Source organism: Solanum pennellii, chromosome 12 (assembly GCF_001406875.1).
Source record: "Solanum pennellii chromosome 12, SPENNV200".
Classification (NCBI taxonomy): Eukaryota; Viridiplantae; Streptophyta; class Magnoliopsida; order Solanales; family Solanaceae; genus Solanum; species Solanum pennellii.
Genome location: NC_028648.1, coordinates 2,663,196 through 2,681,923, shown reverse-complemented (window position 1 = coordinate 2,681,923; position 18,728 = coordinate 2,663,196). Strand labels below are relative to the sequence as shown.

The window sequence follows — 18,728 nt, the reverse complement described above, 5'->3', positions numbered from 1 at the left end:
ATCGTTGAAAAATTCGAACCAATTAAAAACCCGATAACCAACTCCGGGTCTAAAACCAGCAGAATCGTATATTTATTAACCCGACCCGATCATTAACGTCCTCGTCTCCTCCACCATTTTTGTGATTTTCGAAGTAATTTTTTGAAGAAACTGTAAATATTGTGAAGGAAAAAAATCGTTCGAGCTAGACGAAGAAGACGAAGATCAAAAGATGTCTACGGAAATACATTCTTCTTCAATTTCAGAATCACCAGATGGAAACAGTCTGTAAGTGTAAAAAAAATCCTTCAATTTGTTATACTGATTGTAATTTGTAATTAGAATTTCAATTATATCATATTTTGTTAATTATCTGCTGAACAAATGCTTTATAATTTAGTAATTCATCATTTTCTAGCTCAACAAGCTAAAAAAATCTGTAAAATACTTGTATTTTTTTGGGATCATATTCGTTTAAATGAAATTAGGGATTTGAACTCGTTGAAAGGGGGACTGTACTTCGAATTTGGGAAGTGAAAGGGCGTCTTTATGATAGTTTTCCAATTTCCAAGGGGTGCCTGTTGTGTGTCAGTTGGCACTCAACAACAATTACAATAGGGTCTGGGGAGGGTACAGTGTGTATAAATTTTATCGCTACCTCGTGGAGATAGAGAGGTAACACATAACTAGGCAGTTCTAAAAGGCAATATAGAGGTAGAACAAGGCATAACAAATAATTGAGGAAGTGTAGTAGACCATACATAGTAGACTAATGTGATAAATGAATACAAGAAACAACAAGTAGTAGCAGAAATCGAAGAAGAAGAAACTATGAGACCTTCAATAGAATAGTCTCCTACCTTTTCTAAGCCACATTTCCACTCAAAAAATTAGGTAGCTTCTGGCATATTAAAGAACTTTTTCATAGAAATCACATTGCCCATAATTTTCTTAAATGGTAGGAAAACTCGTATATAATTCTATTCAAGTGCAATGGCTACTTACTGACTGCTCGATACGGAGTAAACTCATGTATACCTTTTTTTTTTAAAGAATCAAAAGAAGAGAAATACTACTACTTATCTATAGAAAAAAAAAATATCTAAGACAGAGTAACTTTCAATTGCAAGCATCACAATCATATAACTTCAGCCCACAAGTTCCCTGCTTGTCAGATCCATATTTTACCAAGCACTACAATTCCACTGGCATGTAACACAGTTTGCAACACAAGAATGTTTACATTTCCCAAGTCCACAAAATGACGCAGTTCTCTTCCAAAGTTTTGATCTTTTTACTCCCAAGTTAATTCGAGAGATAATGGAAAAAAAACACTTGAACTATCACTTTTTTGGGAGTTCCACACCTCAACAATCGGTTGTTCCCTTGATCTTTTCCTTCCTGAACTGTCACCATCTATGTATAATAAGTGAAATAGTAATGGTTTTTATGTTGAATGGACGTCTTCCACGGAGAGTTCCACCTAATAAGCTAGTTCTTTGGATTACGCTCTCCTGTTCAGTCTACAACAATTGATATCAGGACAGGTCAATTAATGCTTGAGATTGAGACTCGAAGTGATGGCCTAATAGACCACCAAGAGTGGGCCTCGATCTAGAAGGTGGTAGATTTGCCCTACTAGTAGAGCGCCAGGAGTGGTAGCCTAGATCCAAGTGGGGTGCCAGTTGTGACCAACTGAGTACAATAAGGTTAAAAAGAATGAGATGCCAGTCATGACCAACTTGGACAGAGGGGTGCTAAGAGTGCCAGCCTGGATTAAAAAATAGTGGTGCCAGTCGTGACCAACAAAGTTGTTGGTCCTCAAGCAAGGACAATTGTCAGTGTCAATTGTTCCTGGTCGATGAAACAGAGATATAGTAATGAATTTATAGGCTCAATGAGCTCTCCCATCTAATAAGTAGTCTTTTGGGTTGGGTTCTCCGGTTCAGACTATAACATTGTCCATAAGGGATTCCTAGTGGTTGAAGAGATTGAGTAACAACTTTGGGAGTTGGGACCAAGTCTGGAATCCTTGCAGATGCAACACTAGGTGAACTCCTCCGGCTAATTGAACCTTGATAGGTAGAGTTACCCAATACTTGTGTTGATTGTAGATAACATCTACCTATTAAATTAATCAAGGTGTGCTCATGTTGGTTCGAAAGCAATTTGCAAAGGTGCTATTCTACTTCGTGGTCAACTAACAACAACAACAATATACCCAGTGTAATTTCATAAGTTGGGTCTGGGGAGGGTGGTGTGTATGCAACCTCACCCTACCTTATGAAGGTAGAGAGGCTCGTGGTCAACTGACAAAATATTACTCCTTCCATTTCAATTTATATGGCAATGTTTGATAGGAACAAAGTTCAAGAAAAACTAAAAACTTTTGGAACTTGTGGTTTAAAACCATACACATTTGTGTGACGATAAATTATCTCATTAACAACAACATATCGTCATACCCAGTGCAGTCTCAACAAGTGGGATGACTATAAATCATCTCATTTAGGGTAAAGTGTGAAATTGAAAGTTAAATTGGCTATACATACAGAAAGTGTTTTTTTTTTCTGTTTAAAAAAAAACATACAGAAAGTTGTCATTCTTTTGGGGACAAACTTAAAAAGAAAGTATATCACATAAATGAGAAATATGCCATATTTAATGAGACAGAGAGAATTGGTGATCTCTATTTTCTTCCCATGTTAAATCCTCCCATACTAATTTGTTGGGATGTTGCCAACTAGTTATGTGCAACATTGGCTTGGAATGGAATGGTCTAAATAGTATTACATGGATACAGAGGACTCATATACTCCATCTTGACAAATTTCGGATTGAGGTATAGTTGATTGAGTTTCTTCTATGAGCTCCTTCCAAAGATTAATGACTTTCTTGTAATTCTCTAAGTGACTATACTCTAATGATCTTTGAAGTCTGAACCTAGGCACTAAGCGGCTGTAATATATGAAAGTATCCCTAAGGAATCGAATGAATTAAAGAAATAGAGGGGTGAATTAGGATGGTATACAAGTTGCGTGTAGGCAAAGTAGAGATGGCTCTTGGGAATTAATACAAAACAATAGGTTATTCCTGTTTTGACTTAATACTTCAGCTTCTCTTTCTAATTACTATTATGCTGCTTGTTCAACTGTAGGTTTGTGGACGTACTGCATGAAGCACCTCTATCCGGTCATAGGAAGCCTACGAGCCTTATTGGGAGTATTTTCTACTGTTTCTTATTGGCAAGTATCAGTTCATGAATTCTTGGCGGCTGTGACAAAGATGCAAATTTAGCCACCTTCTAGGTGAACTAATTATGACAAATTGTAGGCAGGCTTTGCTGTTTTGGCGGTGGGAGCTACATGGATATTTCACCCCATAGAAAGATTAGTGTTCCCACTTCTTTGCAGTTGTAATGCTGCCCTCCTTCTTGTCACAGGTGCGCTATGCAGTCACATCCTCTGTCTTCTTTCGTATGCTTTCAGCAAATCATAAGATTTAAATCTCCCCCGTTTCATTGTATTTTTCCAGCATGTGACTTCCCTCTATAGCAGTATAGCTCTAACTTTTCCAGCATGTGACTTCTCTCTGTAGGCATTTTTCAGCAATATTTGGTCTATCAAGTCAAGAAAATACGGTTACAGGTCAGTGTTTTTACTATATTTCACGATGATAATATGTATGGAGCCCAACTAGCTTGAGATCAAGGTTTTGTTGTTGAAATGGCCATTGGTGATAAATATTATTCTTTCAATATGTAGCTTGAGATGAAATTTATTGGGGAAAAGAGTTAAAAACAACACTGGAAGGACAATTTCAAGCTCTCTTAGCTATAAATGTAGGGATGGCAATGGGGCGGCGGCGGCGGGACGGGTTGAGCTTAACCCGCAAAATTTTTAATCTGCCAGGCATAACAACTTTTTTCATTTTCGCCTTGCCACATGCTTTTTTAGTAATTTCTTTTTCTAGTTAAGTTTGATACTAAAACTAATATTCATAAAGATAAATTTATTTTTCATTGAATTGTATTAATTTAATAGATAATTTCTTAAGAATTTATATTTTAGAGGTCAATTGGGAAATTGTTATGGTCCCCGGTTATTGATCTCGTTATGGGACTCTGCAATATGAAATCTGAAGTTTTCTTCTTACGACCTATGGTGCTGGTTCGCTAAGAGAGAACCTGCAATCTCTTGCGTTAAAGTACTCAAAAACTGAAATTACTTTTCTGCTTCCATTTCCTGAGACAAACAGACAATTTAAATACAACTTAAAAGATAACTACCCCTAGAAACTAGTACATGACTTCCTAACATAACTGGAATGAAAAACTGTACAATTACAGGAAAATAACTACTACTAAAAGGAAATAACTACTGCTAAAAAGAAATAACTAATGCTGTAACTATTGAATGACTAAAGAGTGATAACAGGAATATGTAAGTTGTATTATTTCATTTACTATCTTGAATATGTTAGTAATTTTAAAGAAATTATCTTAATAAATAATGCTCGATCACTCTTATAACAAGTAAAAAGTTAAAATTAAGTTTGAACCCGCGTAAAATCGCACATACCCACAACCTGCCACCCGCCACGTCGCGCATTAGTTTTAAGAAAGCCCACTTCAACCCGCCCTACACAACCTTAAACCTGGCCCACCCCTCATAGCCTTAAACCCGCCCCGCCCCGCCCCATTGCCATCCCTATATAAATATAAATTGAATATATGACCTCATTGACATAACTTTCATCCATACCTCGCCTTTCTCCTCTCCCTTCTCTTGTGACATGCGCAAAGAAGAAAATGTGGAGTTAAAAATCTCTCCTTATCTATACTTAGTTATCAAAAAAAAAAAAAGGATCTCTCCTTGTATCATCTACTTGTGGGGTCTTTGGCATATTAATGATGTTATGGTGCCGAAAAAATATATTATTCAAGTGTCATTCCTTAATATGCACTCTGTGGGGTGTCCAAAGTGGGGGTACCAGTAAGCTGGAGAAACAGACCAGTATGGTAGAAGAACCTGATTTACAAACTGTATGGAACTAAAGGTTTCCCAAATGAGGTGGAGCATAATCTTACTGGAAGCGAATTGTAGTAGGGCCTAAGACCTTGAAAATGAATCAAGGAAATTATTAAATGTACTTTTTAAGCATTGAGTCGCATATGGATTTCAAGCTTTTGATATTTGATTTCTTGCTCCTTTCTATCCTGTGGGTACAAAGAAAAGTAAATTCACTTAAGCGAGTTGGCAACTTCTCTGCTCTACAATTCAGATACATATTCTCAGGTTCCTGATATCTTTCTTTTATTGAATGGAAGACTTCTGGTAGCATTACTTGGATGGGAAATAGAATTTATTGATATATTCAGCTATCCATATTGATCATCTTGATTTTAGTGTCTCTCATTCAAAATCATATGTTCTCTAAACAACAATTTCTGATATTTGCAATAATATGACCTTTAATTTGTAGGGGTACTATATTTTCAGCCAGAAACTGAAGCACATTATTCGCCTACCATTTGCTACAATCGCATATGGTATGCATCACCGGATTCTCTATTATATGCGGCAGTCTTTTCTTTTACTATCCTTTTTTTCAATTAGTTTTGATCATCTCTACCGCTAATCTGTGGTCAAAAAAAATCTTGCTATTAGTTTTCAACTATTTTCCTTATGATGGTGGTGTACCGTGTCTGGGACAGCTTGTCCGCAACTCAACTATTCCACCGGTACTTGCTACCTCCGACAACACAAATGTCGGTTTAACTCTGCCTACCAAGACTTAGGCAGATGGGAACAAATCATCTATCATGCCAACTATTCTGCTATAAGTGAATTGCATCTCTGCTATTTTCTTACAGAAATTACAATTATTTTCTTTGTATGATCTGTTAATTTGCACATGAGGATCTGGTCTTGGACCTTCTTAATCCTCCACTATAGCTCCCATAAGGGAAAAGAGAAGTTGATAAATCTGAGTGTGAAATAATTAATGAACCTGAGCTTAAAAGATACTAATATTCAAGAGAACAAAATGTTTGCATGAAACAAACTAAGATCATTTTTTTTCCTTTAAAGAAAGCTGTACTGTTGTAATTTCTTGTCAGATTAGTCTGTCATCTGAATAATACTTCAGGAACAACTAAGTAGTTTGATTACAAGTTGCTTCCATAATTGTTTTATAAAAGTAAGAATTATTTTACTTTTTTTTTTAAAAAAAAATAATAACCATTTGAAACACTTCAATTACAGGAACTGCTGCGATGCTGCTTGTCATGGTTTGGGACCCACATATTGGCATCCTCTCTATGTTGACACTATTCAGGTTTACATTCCAAGAAATTGGCTGCATCAATTTTCTTAGTTCTGTGCAGCTCCTTGCATAAAGAGATGTTTATTTAGCAACTTCAGTATTGGAATGGTCCCGGGTGACTTTTTCCTTCTTAATTTGAGGATAAACTGATGTATGATATCTTATCAAGGTTCTCTATGATACAGCTATTTTTTAGCAAAACATAAATGTTAAATCTAAGTTATGCTAGACTCTTTTAGGCAAGGTAGCATTCTAATCAGAGAGGTGGTTTTGAGGATAAAATTTATAAAAAGTTTTCAAAATCTTTAGGATTTCAAGTTTGGATAGGTGAAGAAACTTTAAATATGGAAGTATGATGGGGAATAATAACTTTGTTTACTATCCATAAATGAGTTGTAGATTAGGAAAATGAGACTCTCAAGGAGTTACGTGTGGGACTTTCTTGGAGCTTTAAGTTTGGCCGCCAGGTTCTAACATGTAAAAGGTAAAGAAATTGAATCTCTCTAATTCTTATTTTAATTTGCTTTGTTTTGAAATAAGAATCAATAAAGAAACATCTTAACTATACAACCTGAAATTTTCAGTAACGGTGTTTTCCAGAAAAGTCTCACAAATGTACAGTGTAATAGGAAGACGGTAAAATATAAGTTGCTGCCGTTTCACTTTAGCTTAGAGAGCTCCACCTCAAGGACTGAAAGCAAATGAATGTTAAATTTTTTATAATAGAAACACGTTTTCCAGACTTGCTCAAATGAAGAGTGTAATGAGGCAGAGGGTAAAATCTAAACTGCTTCCATTCTCGCTTTGGTTTAGAGATATCCACTTCAAGACTGAAAACAGTTAAGGTGGATTTGATATATCATATATCAGTATGTTCTGTTGAATCCACGAAAAATTAGGACCAAAAATGTCAGATTTGTGGGGTGGGATTTATCTCCATTTGTATTTGGGCAGTAAATGAAGTTCATGGATGTAGCACATGAACTTGATCTTAGTTCCCCAAAAATAAGTTCATCTAAATCCTTAAAGTTGTCATTCATGGGTGGAAGAAGAAAGAGCTTGAAGATTTCAGTGGTTCAGGCTCAATGTAAAGGCTGCTTTGAGGCTTTACAATTATCAAAATATTAGGATTTAGGACCTCAAGGATGTGTGTATATCTGATCACATTTTTGTTCCTTAAGTGACATGCAAAGTTGGACGTTGCGTGGGCTATAACTGTGGTATTGAAGTTACTATATTTATTTTTTGTAGTGTTCTCTAAACTTGCTTGCTTCAATTTTGTAGGATTGTCATGCTGACGGAAGTAGTATGTGTTAGTTCTTTCATGACAGTCTATATTGGTGAGTAACCACCTTTAGGGGTTGCTTTTAACAAGACCCATTTTCCTTGGTAAAATTTCATCGTTTTAATCCCTTAACTGTCTAGAGAAGACTCCTACTGAATTGCATGCTTGAGAGATGATGTTAAAATCATAAAGCATCTTCATGTTTGAGAATTTGAAAATAGTTTTTGTCTTTTAAATGACCTATTAGAAATTCCAACCTGTTCTGTATTATAAGAAAGTGCAGATGCAAAATAAGGTCAATTAAACCTTCTACTCTCTGCAGGTTGCGTTCACCAGTACAATTCATTGGATTCCCAGCCTGATGTTTTAAAATCACTTTATTCTCCACTTCAACCATCAAGTTCTCTGGAAGGTTTGAGGTACCTGAGGTTTACAGTCTGATTATGGAGAAACATATTGTCCAATAATTTGGTGACTGTTACTTTACCTTAAAGGCATGCTTGAAAACCACTGTCTGATTACATGGCCGTGTAGAAACTAGTAATTACACAATCTAATAGCTACACAATATAGTAATTACAGGGTGATATTCAATCTCATGTTTGGTTGGGTAATTACATAGTTGAATATTCTTTTATTTTCAACAAAAACTCATTATAACTTTTTTTTTTCATATGAACATGTAATGAGTTTTAATGTGTGACATAATATGTGTGTAAGAAATATTAACAATGAAAAAAGAAAGAATTTTGAAAAGCCATCTGGTAATTAGACTTTGTATTTACTTCCAATTCTTTGCTCCTCTTGAGAACTGGAAAGTGTAATTACTCTCCTCAACTGCACCAAATTCCAAGCCGATGAAGTAGTTACTTGGCCAGTCGTTAAAAGGGTAATTACACCTAATTATGCCCTAATTCAATTACAAGGGGGCCATCCAATCAGGCCCTCATTTTGTACAGGATAATGGAGGAGGGCTCTTTCATGATTCTATTTACAACAAGGTGCTATGTGGGTGTAATTCTGTGCTTTTTTAGTCTATTTTTTTAATTAAAAAAAGACTTTAACACACTTATTTTTTGAGCCTGTAAATGTACCCACTTCTCTTTTTGAGCCTGTAAATGTATCAAAAATTATGCTCTCCTCTACTTGACAGGGAAACAAAAACTTCAATGTGTTTGGCAAGTCAAATTACTCTCCAAGTCCCTATATAGATAACTCTGAAAAGCTTTACTAGATTTTCTTAATTGCAGTTTGTTAGAGGTGTGTAGTTGAAAACTGGGGAAGTGAGGAATATTGTTGAAAAATGTGATATCAAAGCTATAAGAATAGAAAGAAGTATTTATTTTATGGCAAGTGTAGATCTTGATGGTGGGGATCTTTGCATTAGAGGAAGGGGTAAAATGAGTTGGAACGACCAAAACTGAGTTGGGTCAAACAAATTGGGATTGACAATATTGTCATCTTTGTTTGAGTTCATGTTTGTTGAGATATAGTTAGTAACTAATAAGTGTTTTTGCGACATGATATCTTGTTCGATCTCTGATATGATCAATTATTTGGCAGTTGGAGAAGTGGAAGGCCTTAAGAGGAATAACCAATGCTAAAATAATAAATCCCAACCTTCTCAAAAAAAAAAAATCCCAAGTATTTTCTTGTCTTTTTTAAACCAATCATTATATGCAGCAGGGCTTTGTCATGTCAATGCCACTATCTTTATGGCCCTCCAATAGGACTTTTGAGAAGAGGTGGAAGAAAGCTTCAATGCTTCTAAATCTTTTTCACCACTGCTTCTAGATGATAAAATGATAATTTTGCTAAGAGCCTTTTGTTGTACAGGTACCAGGATGGTGGTCGACTATCAGATCAGCAGATGGCGTTGTTGCAATATCAGCAAGAAAATATACACTTTTTGGGTGAGGAGGTAAGCTGTTATTAGAAATTCCTAGATCTTGCTGGCAGTATGCTTCTCAAGCTTTTTGGGGGTTGGGAAGGATGTAGAAACTGGACTTTGGGCTGCTCTATATTAGTTGGTAAATCAAGTAGTAATTAATAACAATTAGAAGTATATTTATTAGTATAAGTTAAGAATGACCTGCTTACGTCTTGTCTCTTCAGGATGTATATATCTCTTACGACGAAATGGATTTTAATCCTGATTGTTTCTTATAGGAATTTTTCTTTCTTTTCTTGAGTTAATTTAATCCTTTTTCTTCTAGATTCTTAGACTGCAAGAAACCTTGAGCAAATACGAAAGATGTAATGATGGGAGTGCACCTCAGGTATGTGTTTCTGCTGTTCAAAACTGTGTTGCTGTTTCTATATTATATTGGAAAGAAACAAAATGTACTTGTTGGGCTGCACGGCAAGTTAATTGTTTTTAAGCTATACAAATAAAATAGGAAAATGGAAGAACTTGAGAAACATGAACTTGTAAGATCTTAGTGGAGGTACTGTCTGTTTAAGATGATGATCCAGCTTTTCTGTCCTATTAGTAGTGGCACTAAAGCTTGGCGCCGATCCTATCATTTTGATCGCTCATGTCAATGGGTTTTAACGAACTGAACAAGTAGTATCTGGTAGCAACTGAAAGGGGAAAAAAATCCAAAAAGAAGAAATATCATAGATGCTGAGAACGATATTTGCATACACTAACACTTGCATCTTTCATTATCCTCTCACGATTTTTTTCTGCAACAAAAATTGACAACTGTATGATATGGGATTGCTGATAATGAGATTAGCCATATTGAATAGTCATTAATCACTAGAATTTGGGATTAAGTTTCTTTTAATATCTTGGTTCTTCCAGGTAGATCTTGCTCACCTGTTGGCAACTCGAGATCAAGAGTTACGTACTCTCAAAGCTGAGGTAATATGTGACATGCAGTTTTGTCCTTTTTCATTTCCAACAGGCCTATGGTTCTGAATAGCACACGTACATGTCTGTTTTGTGGGGAAGAAGTTCTTTTTATTAAGAATGTAATTTCCTTTCACTTTAAACTGGAGGTTTAGTGCATCTTGTTTTATCCTTGGTTTCAGATGAATCAATTACAATCTGAGCTTAGGCTTGCTCGATCTATTGTAGAGGAGAAGGATGCTGAGATTCAGCGTATTCGCAATGCAAACAATCAGGTGTGTTTTAAAATGCTTTGAAAGTCGAGTAACATTTTTGGGTTGTGAAAAGAAGTAAAATATATTTGGTGTACTTATAGCTGGGCTTCATTTTCTTCTGTGAGTGGTCACTTTTGTTGATTGGGACTTGCTTGCATCTTTAGATCTTCTTTCGTTAAATTACATTGTAGAATTATTTTTTCATGCAGTCATTTATCAGCCTAATAAAAGTGGACCATTGTGAAAGTATTTAGCACATTCTTCTTTATTTCTTTGGTCTCTTTGCTTTCCCCTGTTAATCAGTTTGTTGTTTCTCAACTGCGATAGCAAGTTATACCTAAACTGTTAAATGTTGTCAGCTACACAAGTCTTGTACAACGACAACCACCTAGTCGATCACATCTAGGTTTATTCTATCTTCATTGTATGTCTTGTACAGTATTTGGGCTCTCGCATGCTTGCTTGATCATGCCTTTATTTTATTATTTCCGAAGAAGGGTGCTTGATATCTCTCTCTCGCTCTCTGTAACAGTATGTAGAAGAAAACGAGAGGCTCAGAGCTATTTTGGGAGAATGGAGCAGCCGAGCAGCTAAGGTAGTACTTCTTATTTATGGTTCATTGCTATAATGCTGTCGTTTCCTTTTCCTCTATTACACCAAATGTTTTTTTTTTCTTGGCTGGATAAAAGCTCGAACGTGCTTTGGAGCTGGAAAGGATGTCAAACTTGGAACTGCAGAAAAATATAACCACACTGAAGATTCAAATGTGTGAATAGTTCAGCCTGACTAACTGCTAGATCTTCTTTTGCTGTGTACAATAGATCCTTGTGGTTCGGCTCTTCCTCGGACCCTGTGCATAGCAGGAGCTTTCGTGCACTAGGCTGCCCGTTTTTAGATCTTTTGCAATACCATTGTTGGAAAACCTAATGGTTCCATCTGCACATGTACAGATTAAGCTCAAACAATTGTTTGCTCATCTTTCAGATTGTAAGCTTTGTATAGTCTTCTCCACTACTATTTATCTCACATATTTTCTTCCTATAATAGGTTTCTTTTGGATGAATCTGTTCTAACAACTTGCTTTCACTGTAAATTAGTCATTTTATTGCTATAGCCAAAACATACAAGGATGTTTTTCCAAATACCATGTATCCAATATTGGATGACATCGAAAGATCAAAAGGTGTATTCAAGATTTTAAGTTTATGGGTCGACACATGTAGACAGAGTCTCATCATTTCGCATAATACATTATAAAAAAAAAATACACTCTAACTTCACTACATCACAAGCAAGCACTCCAACTTAGTCTTAATTGATAACTAAACGCCCCAACTCATTTTCATTATGTTGTGGGAGGTGTCTAGATGATCATTTTAAGCTGGCATAATGAAGGCTAATTTGGGTATTTAGATATGTATACTCGAAGTTGGAGTATTCACTTGCCAGATGAAATTGTTACTATATTGGTTCAACAATCTATATTTTGAACTCATAAATTTATATGGGGGGCATATTAGAAACCATACCCCTATATAAATTCTGGTACCCTTTATTATGAAAATAAATTACACTGATTTGAAACCATACTAGCTCTAAGCTTTGCTCTGTACTGAGATTCTGGGTTTTAGTTGCAAGTATACAAGGAGTAGCTATATATCGACATCGCGTTTTACCTGCTTATTCCAAATTTGCTCCTGAACAGACAAAGAGTAAAGCAGAATTTAAAGAAAGCACACTCTTGGATACCAGTAATCTCTATGTTACTTGTGGCCAAGGTTAAAATCGACGAAACACTTCAGTTTCTTACTACTTATAGATCTGTCTTCAACATTGGTTTTCTATATAAGGCAGCAGTAGTAGCATCATAATGACCAGGTTAACAGAACACTACAGTTTCTTTTAATGTTTTTGTGTTGAGAATACAACAGGTACCAAGCCAAAATGTTAATACTGTCAACAGAACATTATGCTACTTTCTAATTTCTCATTGGTTGTGATGATTGAGCTGTTGCTATCATTTGAGCCATGATACTAGCATACTGTACAGCCGTGTGCTGTGAAGTGTATTGATCAGAGAGACCATACTCTGAAAAATTTGGTTCAACGTGCACAAAATGACCTGGTAATGATCGTTTTCCAAGAGCTTCCTGCCATATGTCGAAGAATTCACCCATAATTTGGTGCGATGTCTTCCATGAGGAAATCGGAAGATACTCCATCTACAAAAGAAACAAACATTGAGGCCAGCATGCTCACAACACACTGGAAGTTAAGAACTACGCAACATCAGTCCATCTAACAGTACATACTGATGAGATAATTATCGTCTCTATTAGCATTCCAAGAACATCTGTATAATTTGACTATTTTTAGACTAGCCATCGATCTATAGCAACTTTCCTTATTCAAAATTGGGGTCAGCTGGACAACAAGATAGTTCCCACACAGTGTCATGTGATAACCTAAAGCATGCTGCCCCGAGAGATACCAACTATTGACTTGATTCTCATCCATTCGATTGTACCTTCATTTTTTCCATCACTGCTTCTTTTAATGTGAAAACATGCTTACATCACATCTTTTAGCATTAAGAGGAGGAAACACAGTGATTATTTTTCTAAGTAAAGCTCAATAAACGAATTCCTCTCCAGGCAGAATTAAAAGCATAATAGATCACAGAAATCCTACAGTCATGTTCCAAAAAAAAAAGGCTTAACCACATAACAAGCATTCAATTGAGAAGAAATATCTAAAGGTATTCATACCTCCATAACTATTCCCCTCAAGTTCTCAGAGTGTATTGTAACAACTTTCCCCACTCGCAGCTGGAAGTCACCAAGTTGATACTGAAATCCCTATATAAGTCAAATACACTAATGAGTATTATGAAGTAGTGCTAAGTCCGTCCTTTTTTCAGAATTCTGAAGGATAAACCAAAGCAAGGAAAACAATGACAAGTCTGCAAAAAATATCTTCTAAGAATCACCATAGATAGCAAGCAACATTCACAACACATAACACTTTTGGTATTGCAAGGAACAAACTTGACCAGTTCAAAAGAATGAGTCCTGTTTGAAAAAGTATAGTTGACCAATGACCAACGATGACACAACTCTATAAGAATTGAAACTTTATTTTATGATTGATACATGATTTCAGGAAACAAGTAGCCTGTTAAACATTATTATCTTGAAGTGCTTCTATCTTCAATCTTTTTATAAAGTAAAATGATTATATAAAAGTGTGGAAGTTCTTCTATGGAAAGCAAATAGCACTAATCACAAGATTTACCTGGTGAAATGAACTTAAATTACATTTCCAAAAGCACTTGGAGAAATGGGGGGTCAAAGACTTACCCTTGAATAACAAAAGCATGTTGATGAAATGTAATTGAAGGTTTAAATAAGATGATGCTGCCTCGTGGAAAGAAATTAGTATTGCAAAAGATGGTAGATTCAGTCACTGGTGCTCTAAAGCTATTAGCATTTAGCACACCTCATGGCACATGATTATGGAAGAGCATTCACAATCTTTGGGGAGCCTTCTCCAATGATGTCCATTTTCAGATTGGTGATGGGGCAAACACAAAGTTTTGGACTGAAAAATGAGCAGGGTGTACAATACTTAAGGATGCTTTTCCAAATCTCTTTTTCATAGCAAGGAATCCAGACTCTTAGGTTGCACGAAGCAGAGAAGGCAATACATGGAGCCCAATTCTTAGAAAGAAACTGCAGGTTTACTTTGAAATGCTGAAACTACTGGAAAGATGCACTACCAGCTCTCAACAGGACAAAATGAAATGGGGAAGCTCTAAGAGTGGAATGTACTCTGTCAGGGCTGGTTCTGCTGATATGTGCTCAAACAACATGTTGATCAATTTGTGGACCTGGAAACTAGTTTGGAAAACAACACATCCTTCCAAAGTGTGCTGATTCAGTTGGTTCATATTAACTCTTAAGCGATGCCTGCCTAATGCGAGACAACCTATCTAAAAGGGGTCTGCAGTTGTACAACAAGTGCTTCATATGTCAGTCAACCTCAGAATATAAATCACCTTTTTCTCCACTGTCCAGTAGTTTCAGATATCTGGCACATTTTCTTTAATAGTTTTGGATTATACTGTGCTATGCCTTTCTCTGTCAGAGATGCCTATGTGAGCTGGAGCTCAAATATTTTTGGCGTATTTGGAAAGAAAGGAACAACAGATGTTTTGATTGGGTTTCAACTTCAATAGGCTTCTTCATTTGGATTTCCTTAGCTCTTTTGTTTTGTTGCACTTTTTTCCTTGTTTTTTGTCAGCTCTATAGTTTTTGTAGCACTCATTTGTAAATGAGATGTCAAATTCACATCTTTTGTATTCCTCTGCCTCTTCTCTATGCCCTTTATGTTATATATCACTTCATTAAAAAAAAGGGTTCTTCAATCTTCATAAAGCAATGAAGCACAATGCATGCAGATAATATCACTCACAACAAAGCCAAGGTTGTAGATAAAGCTAGATAAGTTAATCATCCTCCTATAGTAAGAACCATAATTTGCAGATCTCAGTAATACAAACCTCAAAATTAAGTGCAACCCTCGTTTTGTATGACTGCAACTTCTCCATTATCGTCTGAATTGATGACTCTGCTTCAATGATCAACCGTTGCCCTCTAATTACCATGTAATACTTGTTGGGCTGTTCTTGAAGTGAAATCCCCAGAAAATCTCGGGGAAACTCCAGTGAATTTGCTTGTTCGACTAATAAAAAAAATCACTCCACTATCAAATCTCTTATTAATGTGCAAAAGTACCCACAAAAATGACATACAAGGTTGTTTTCTGGAAAGAGGGCAATGCATAATGTGTAATATGACATCAGTTTGAAGCTTACCGCAGACAAAAGCCAAGTATTATAGTGGATAAGTAGACAAGCGGGCCAATCAAGCTATTTCTTGATTATAAGAAAAAGACATGCGAGATTCAAACAGGTACACCAACGCACAATATATGCATTATCAAGCAAGCCTAACTAGCTTGTAAATGAATATCTTAACTTATACTAACATATATATATATATATATATATATCAATGTATGTGTTCATCGGTTATATAGCCTAGAAGGCCAGGGTTTTTCTCCCAAAAGCCAAAGGACAAGACACCTTTTTCAGCCTCACTATAGGCTGCTCAACTCAAAGGGAGTCCTAACTTTTCTTTAGGATGTTCACTCAGTAAATCTTCACATTCTTGCCCAAATATTAATTTTCCGTAATATAATTACCCTGTAAATGTTCAATTGCTTCCCCCATTCCCACCCCCATTTCCTCTATGAGTTACCACTTTCCCGAAAGGCTGCCACACAAAAGAGGCACAATCAGTCAATTAACTATACAACTTGGGGTCAGTTATGTGAATCCTCCTCGACCATTTTACTCAATTCTTGACTCGAATCATTCCAATACTACTTCGCATAAAAATATTTTACCTTATAGAAGATGAAACCTTCCCAAAAATCCAATCTTTTTATGGAATCCAAATTAAAAAAGACCACCCCTTTTTAGTAAATCACAGTTATAACAAAAAAAATGCAGAGATACTAAACAACATGGTTTGTTAAGCAATGAAATACCTCTAAGCATGGGTTTATAGAAACTAAGAGTGTCTTTCCACCTTCCTTCTTTAACACCATTGATGCTCTCAACACATTGAGATACTTCTGTCAGTATTTGACTGTTCACTGTTGTCCCTGCATTTGGTTGCCAGTGCAAAACCCTAGCAACACACAAATTGTACACTTAAAACTACTTAATCTAACACAGCAAAATCAACAAATACTGTTTAGTTTTCAGTGAAAATCAAAATCCTTACCATTTGATTGGCATACTGTTGATTGCAGAAACAGTTCCCTTTTTCCTCTCACCGGGAAATTCGCCGGAGAAAATTAAACCCCAAATTCCCTTTCCTCTCACCGGAAAGTTCGCCGGAGGAACTTATGCCTGAAAATCCCTTCAGCTCTTCTCGGTGGAAAGAACTAAGGTGATTCTAGAAAATACATATGAAGAAAGTAAAATTCAGAAAATAAATAGATTACATTAATTTAATATTTTAAATAAAAAATTTAAATATTCACGAAAAGTATTATAAATTTTAGTTTCTTTGTATATTAATATGATGAAAAAACACATGATAAGATATTAGTTAAAATTATTATCGTTTGATTCTAAAAAATAAATTTATAACAATTAAAAATGAACGAAGATAATAACGTCGAAAATTTTGCTTTATTAGACATAAGTATTTTATTGTATATCACAAGGGTTTGAAATTGAACTTTTATCTAGCTCAACAAAAGTTCTATAAGAACTAAATTATGATTTTTACTACAAATAATTTATCGGTTTTTAACTGAATTAAATTTTTACCTTTATGTCAGTAATTATATTATGATATGAAAATATAAATTTATGTTGAACAAAAATTATTTGTTTTACTTTGGTGTTCAAGATATTTCTTCACTTATTTTTTACTTTGAAATATTAAAAGTAAAAAAAAAAGAATACCACAAAATTTTAGGGCAAATATTAAAAGGAAAAATTACATAAATTGATACATTTTAATAAATAAATATCGATTTTTGCAATACTTTTTATTTATTACCATTTATAGCAACATTATGTAAAATTTGCAATATGAATTAAAGGTGAATTATGTATGCAATATATATGAATTATAATTATTTTTTGAAATATATTATGTTTGTTTGATAAAAATTTGACACATTGTATTATAAATGTATTAAAATGTCAGAAAAGTATATTATTCATCATTAAAATTTGTATTATATGTGAATAATAATTGTTCTTTGTAATATGCATTAAAATTGTATTATAAATAAATTAAAACTGATCAAGTGAAAAATTTATTATTGTTATAAATGATAAATATTTTTTTATTGTAGTATATTTATGTAAGTTTTCATATTAAAAACCAATAATTTTGCACTAATTGTTAGTACCATATTAGTCCAACAATCTATCATTTAAACTCATAAAAATTACAATATGAGTAGTAATGGAGTCAAAATTTTCAATCCGGAGGGCTAATATACACATAATAAACAACAAAAGCAAGAATAATTGAATAAAAATACAATAACAAATTTGAATGAGAAAATTAACACACTTTATTATCTGGGCTAATTCATTGATGGAGACAAATAAGAATTCTTTGCCTCAAAACTAATATAGTGATAGACTTCTTAGATTTAGCAAGAAGAATAAGAAATATGTGCCATGAGCCTAAAAATTCTGGTTCCGCCTCTGCCTCCTTCCTTTGGTACTCTTGCGTAGCTGTGGTAAACCAACTCTCCCTCGATTATTTCTTCAACACTTTCTAGGTGGTCGATAATTTGTTGGGAAATGTCAATATCAATCAATAACATGTCCTAAAAACGAAACACAAGATAAACCAAATGTATTATCGCCAAATGAAGATAAATTCTACTTCAATCGATTTACATGATGTCCCTATAAATCAAACACGAAATATATATAGAAACAAAAAGGTAAGGTCTGCATACACTCTAGCCTTCCCGGACCCCACTTATGCAATAACACTGGGTTTGTTGTTGTAATTACGATGTCTTCAATATTACTGTACATTCAGTGTGTTCTCAAGATAGAACCTGATGATAGCATCCTATGTTACAGTAAAGGTAGAACTCGAGATAATCAAACTTACAGCACGAGCATCATTTGATAAAACATCCCCGTCAAAGACGACCCATTATGATGTATAATATTGGATGTACAACCCACAGTGATTGATCATATCTTCCATTTTATGAGCTATATACTTCTTTCCTATATGCTCGTTAGGAACTCCTTGGTGAAATGTGGTATTGTGTCAACCAGACATCAACAAGGGGGCGAAAAGAGTCTATTTACCTTTTGCAATATTTATCATGGCTCTATCTATTCATTAAAAAAAAGAAAAAAGAGTTCTGCATCTCGGCTGAACAAATAGGCGTGGGGAAGAGTGGG

The 18,728-nt window shown here is 34.9% G+C and overlaps 3 protein-coding genes across 5 annotated transcripts in view; 1 reads left to right on the top strand and 2 right to left on the bottom strand.

Annotated features, from left to right (window-relative positions):
• The first annotated feature begins 88 nt into the window (after window positions 1-88).
• LOC107005429 (protein FIP1-like) lies at window positions 89-11,765 on the top strand. Its single transcript, XM_015204025.2, has 14 exons — window positions 89-267; window positions 3,137-3,224; window positions 3,313-3,421; window positions 3,577-3,626; window positions 5,464-5,530; window positions 6,246-6,318; window positions 7,591-7,646; window positions 7,914-8,010; window positions 9,428-9,512; window positions 9,808-9,870; window positions 10,401-10,460; window positions 10,631-10,723; window positions 11,235-11,297; window positions 11,392-11,765. Exons 1-14 carry the CDS (start codon window positions 212-214, stop codon window positions 11,476-11,478), a joined length of 1,047 nt encoding a protein of 348 aa, XP_015059511.1. The 5' UTR covers window positions 89-211; the 3' UTR covers window positions 11,479-11,765.
• A 683-nt stretch (window positions 11,766-12,448) lies between these two features.
• On the bottom strand, window positions 12,449-16,744 carry LOC107005619 (mediator of RNA polymerase II transcription subunit 20a-like). The gene is made up of 5 exons (XM_015204259.2): window positions 16,555-16,744; window positions 16,316-16,458; window positions 15,264-15,445; window positions 13,471-13,560; window positions 12,449-12,924 (listed from the first exon to the last, which is right to left on the bottom strand). Exons 1-5 carry the CDS (start codon window positions 16,566-16,568, stop codon window positions 12,682-12,684), a joined length of 672 nt encoding a protein of 223 aa, XP_015059745.1. The 5' UTR covers window positions 16,569-16,744; the 3' UTR covers window positions 12,449-12,681.
• A 1,058-nt stretch (window positions 16,745-17,802) lies between these two features.
• The window catches only part of LOC107005439, a 4,856-nt gene continuing 3,930 nt past the window's right edge, over window positions 17,803-18,728 (bottom strand). For all 3 annotated transcript variants that reach the window (XM_015204036.2, XM_015204037.2, XM_015204038.2), the window contains exon 6: window positions 17,803-18,130. The gene's annotated coding sequence lies outside the window, so the exon portion shown is untranslated. The remainder of the gene's footprint in view (window positions 18,131-18,728) is intronic.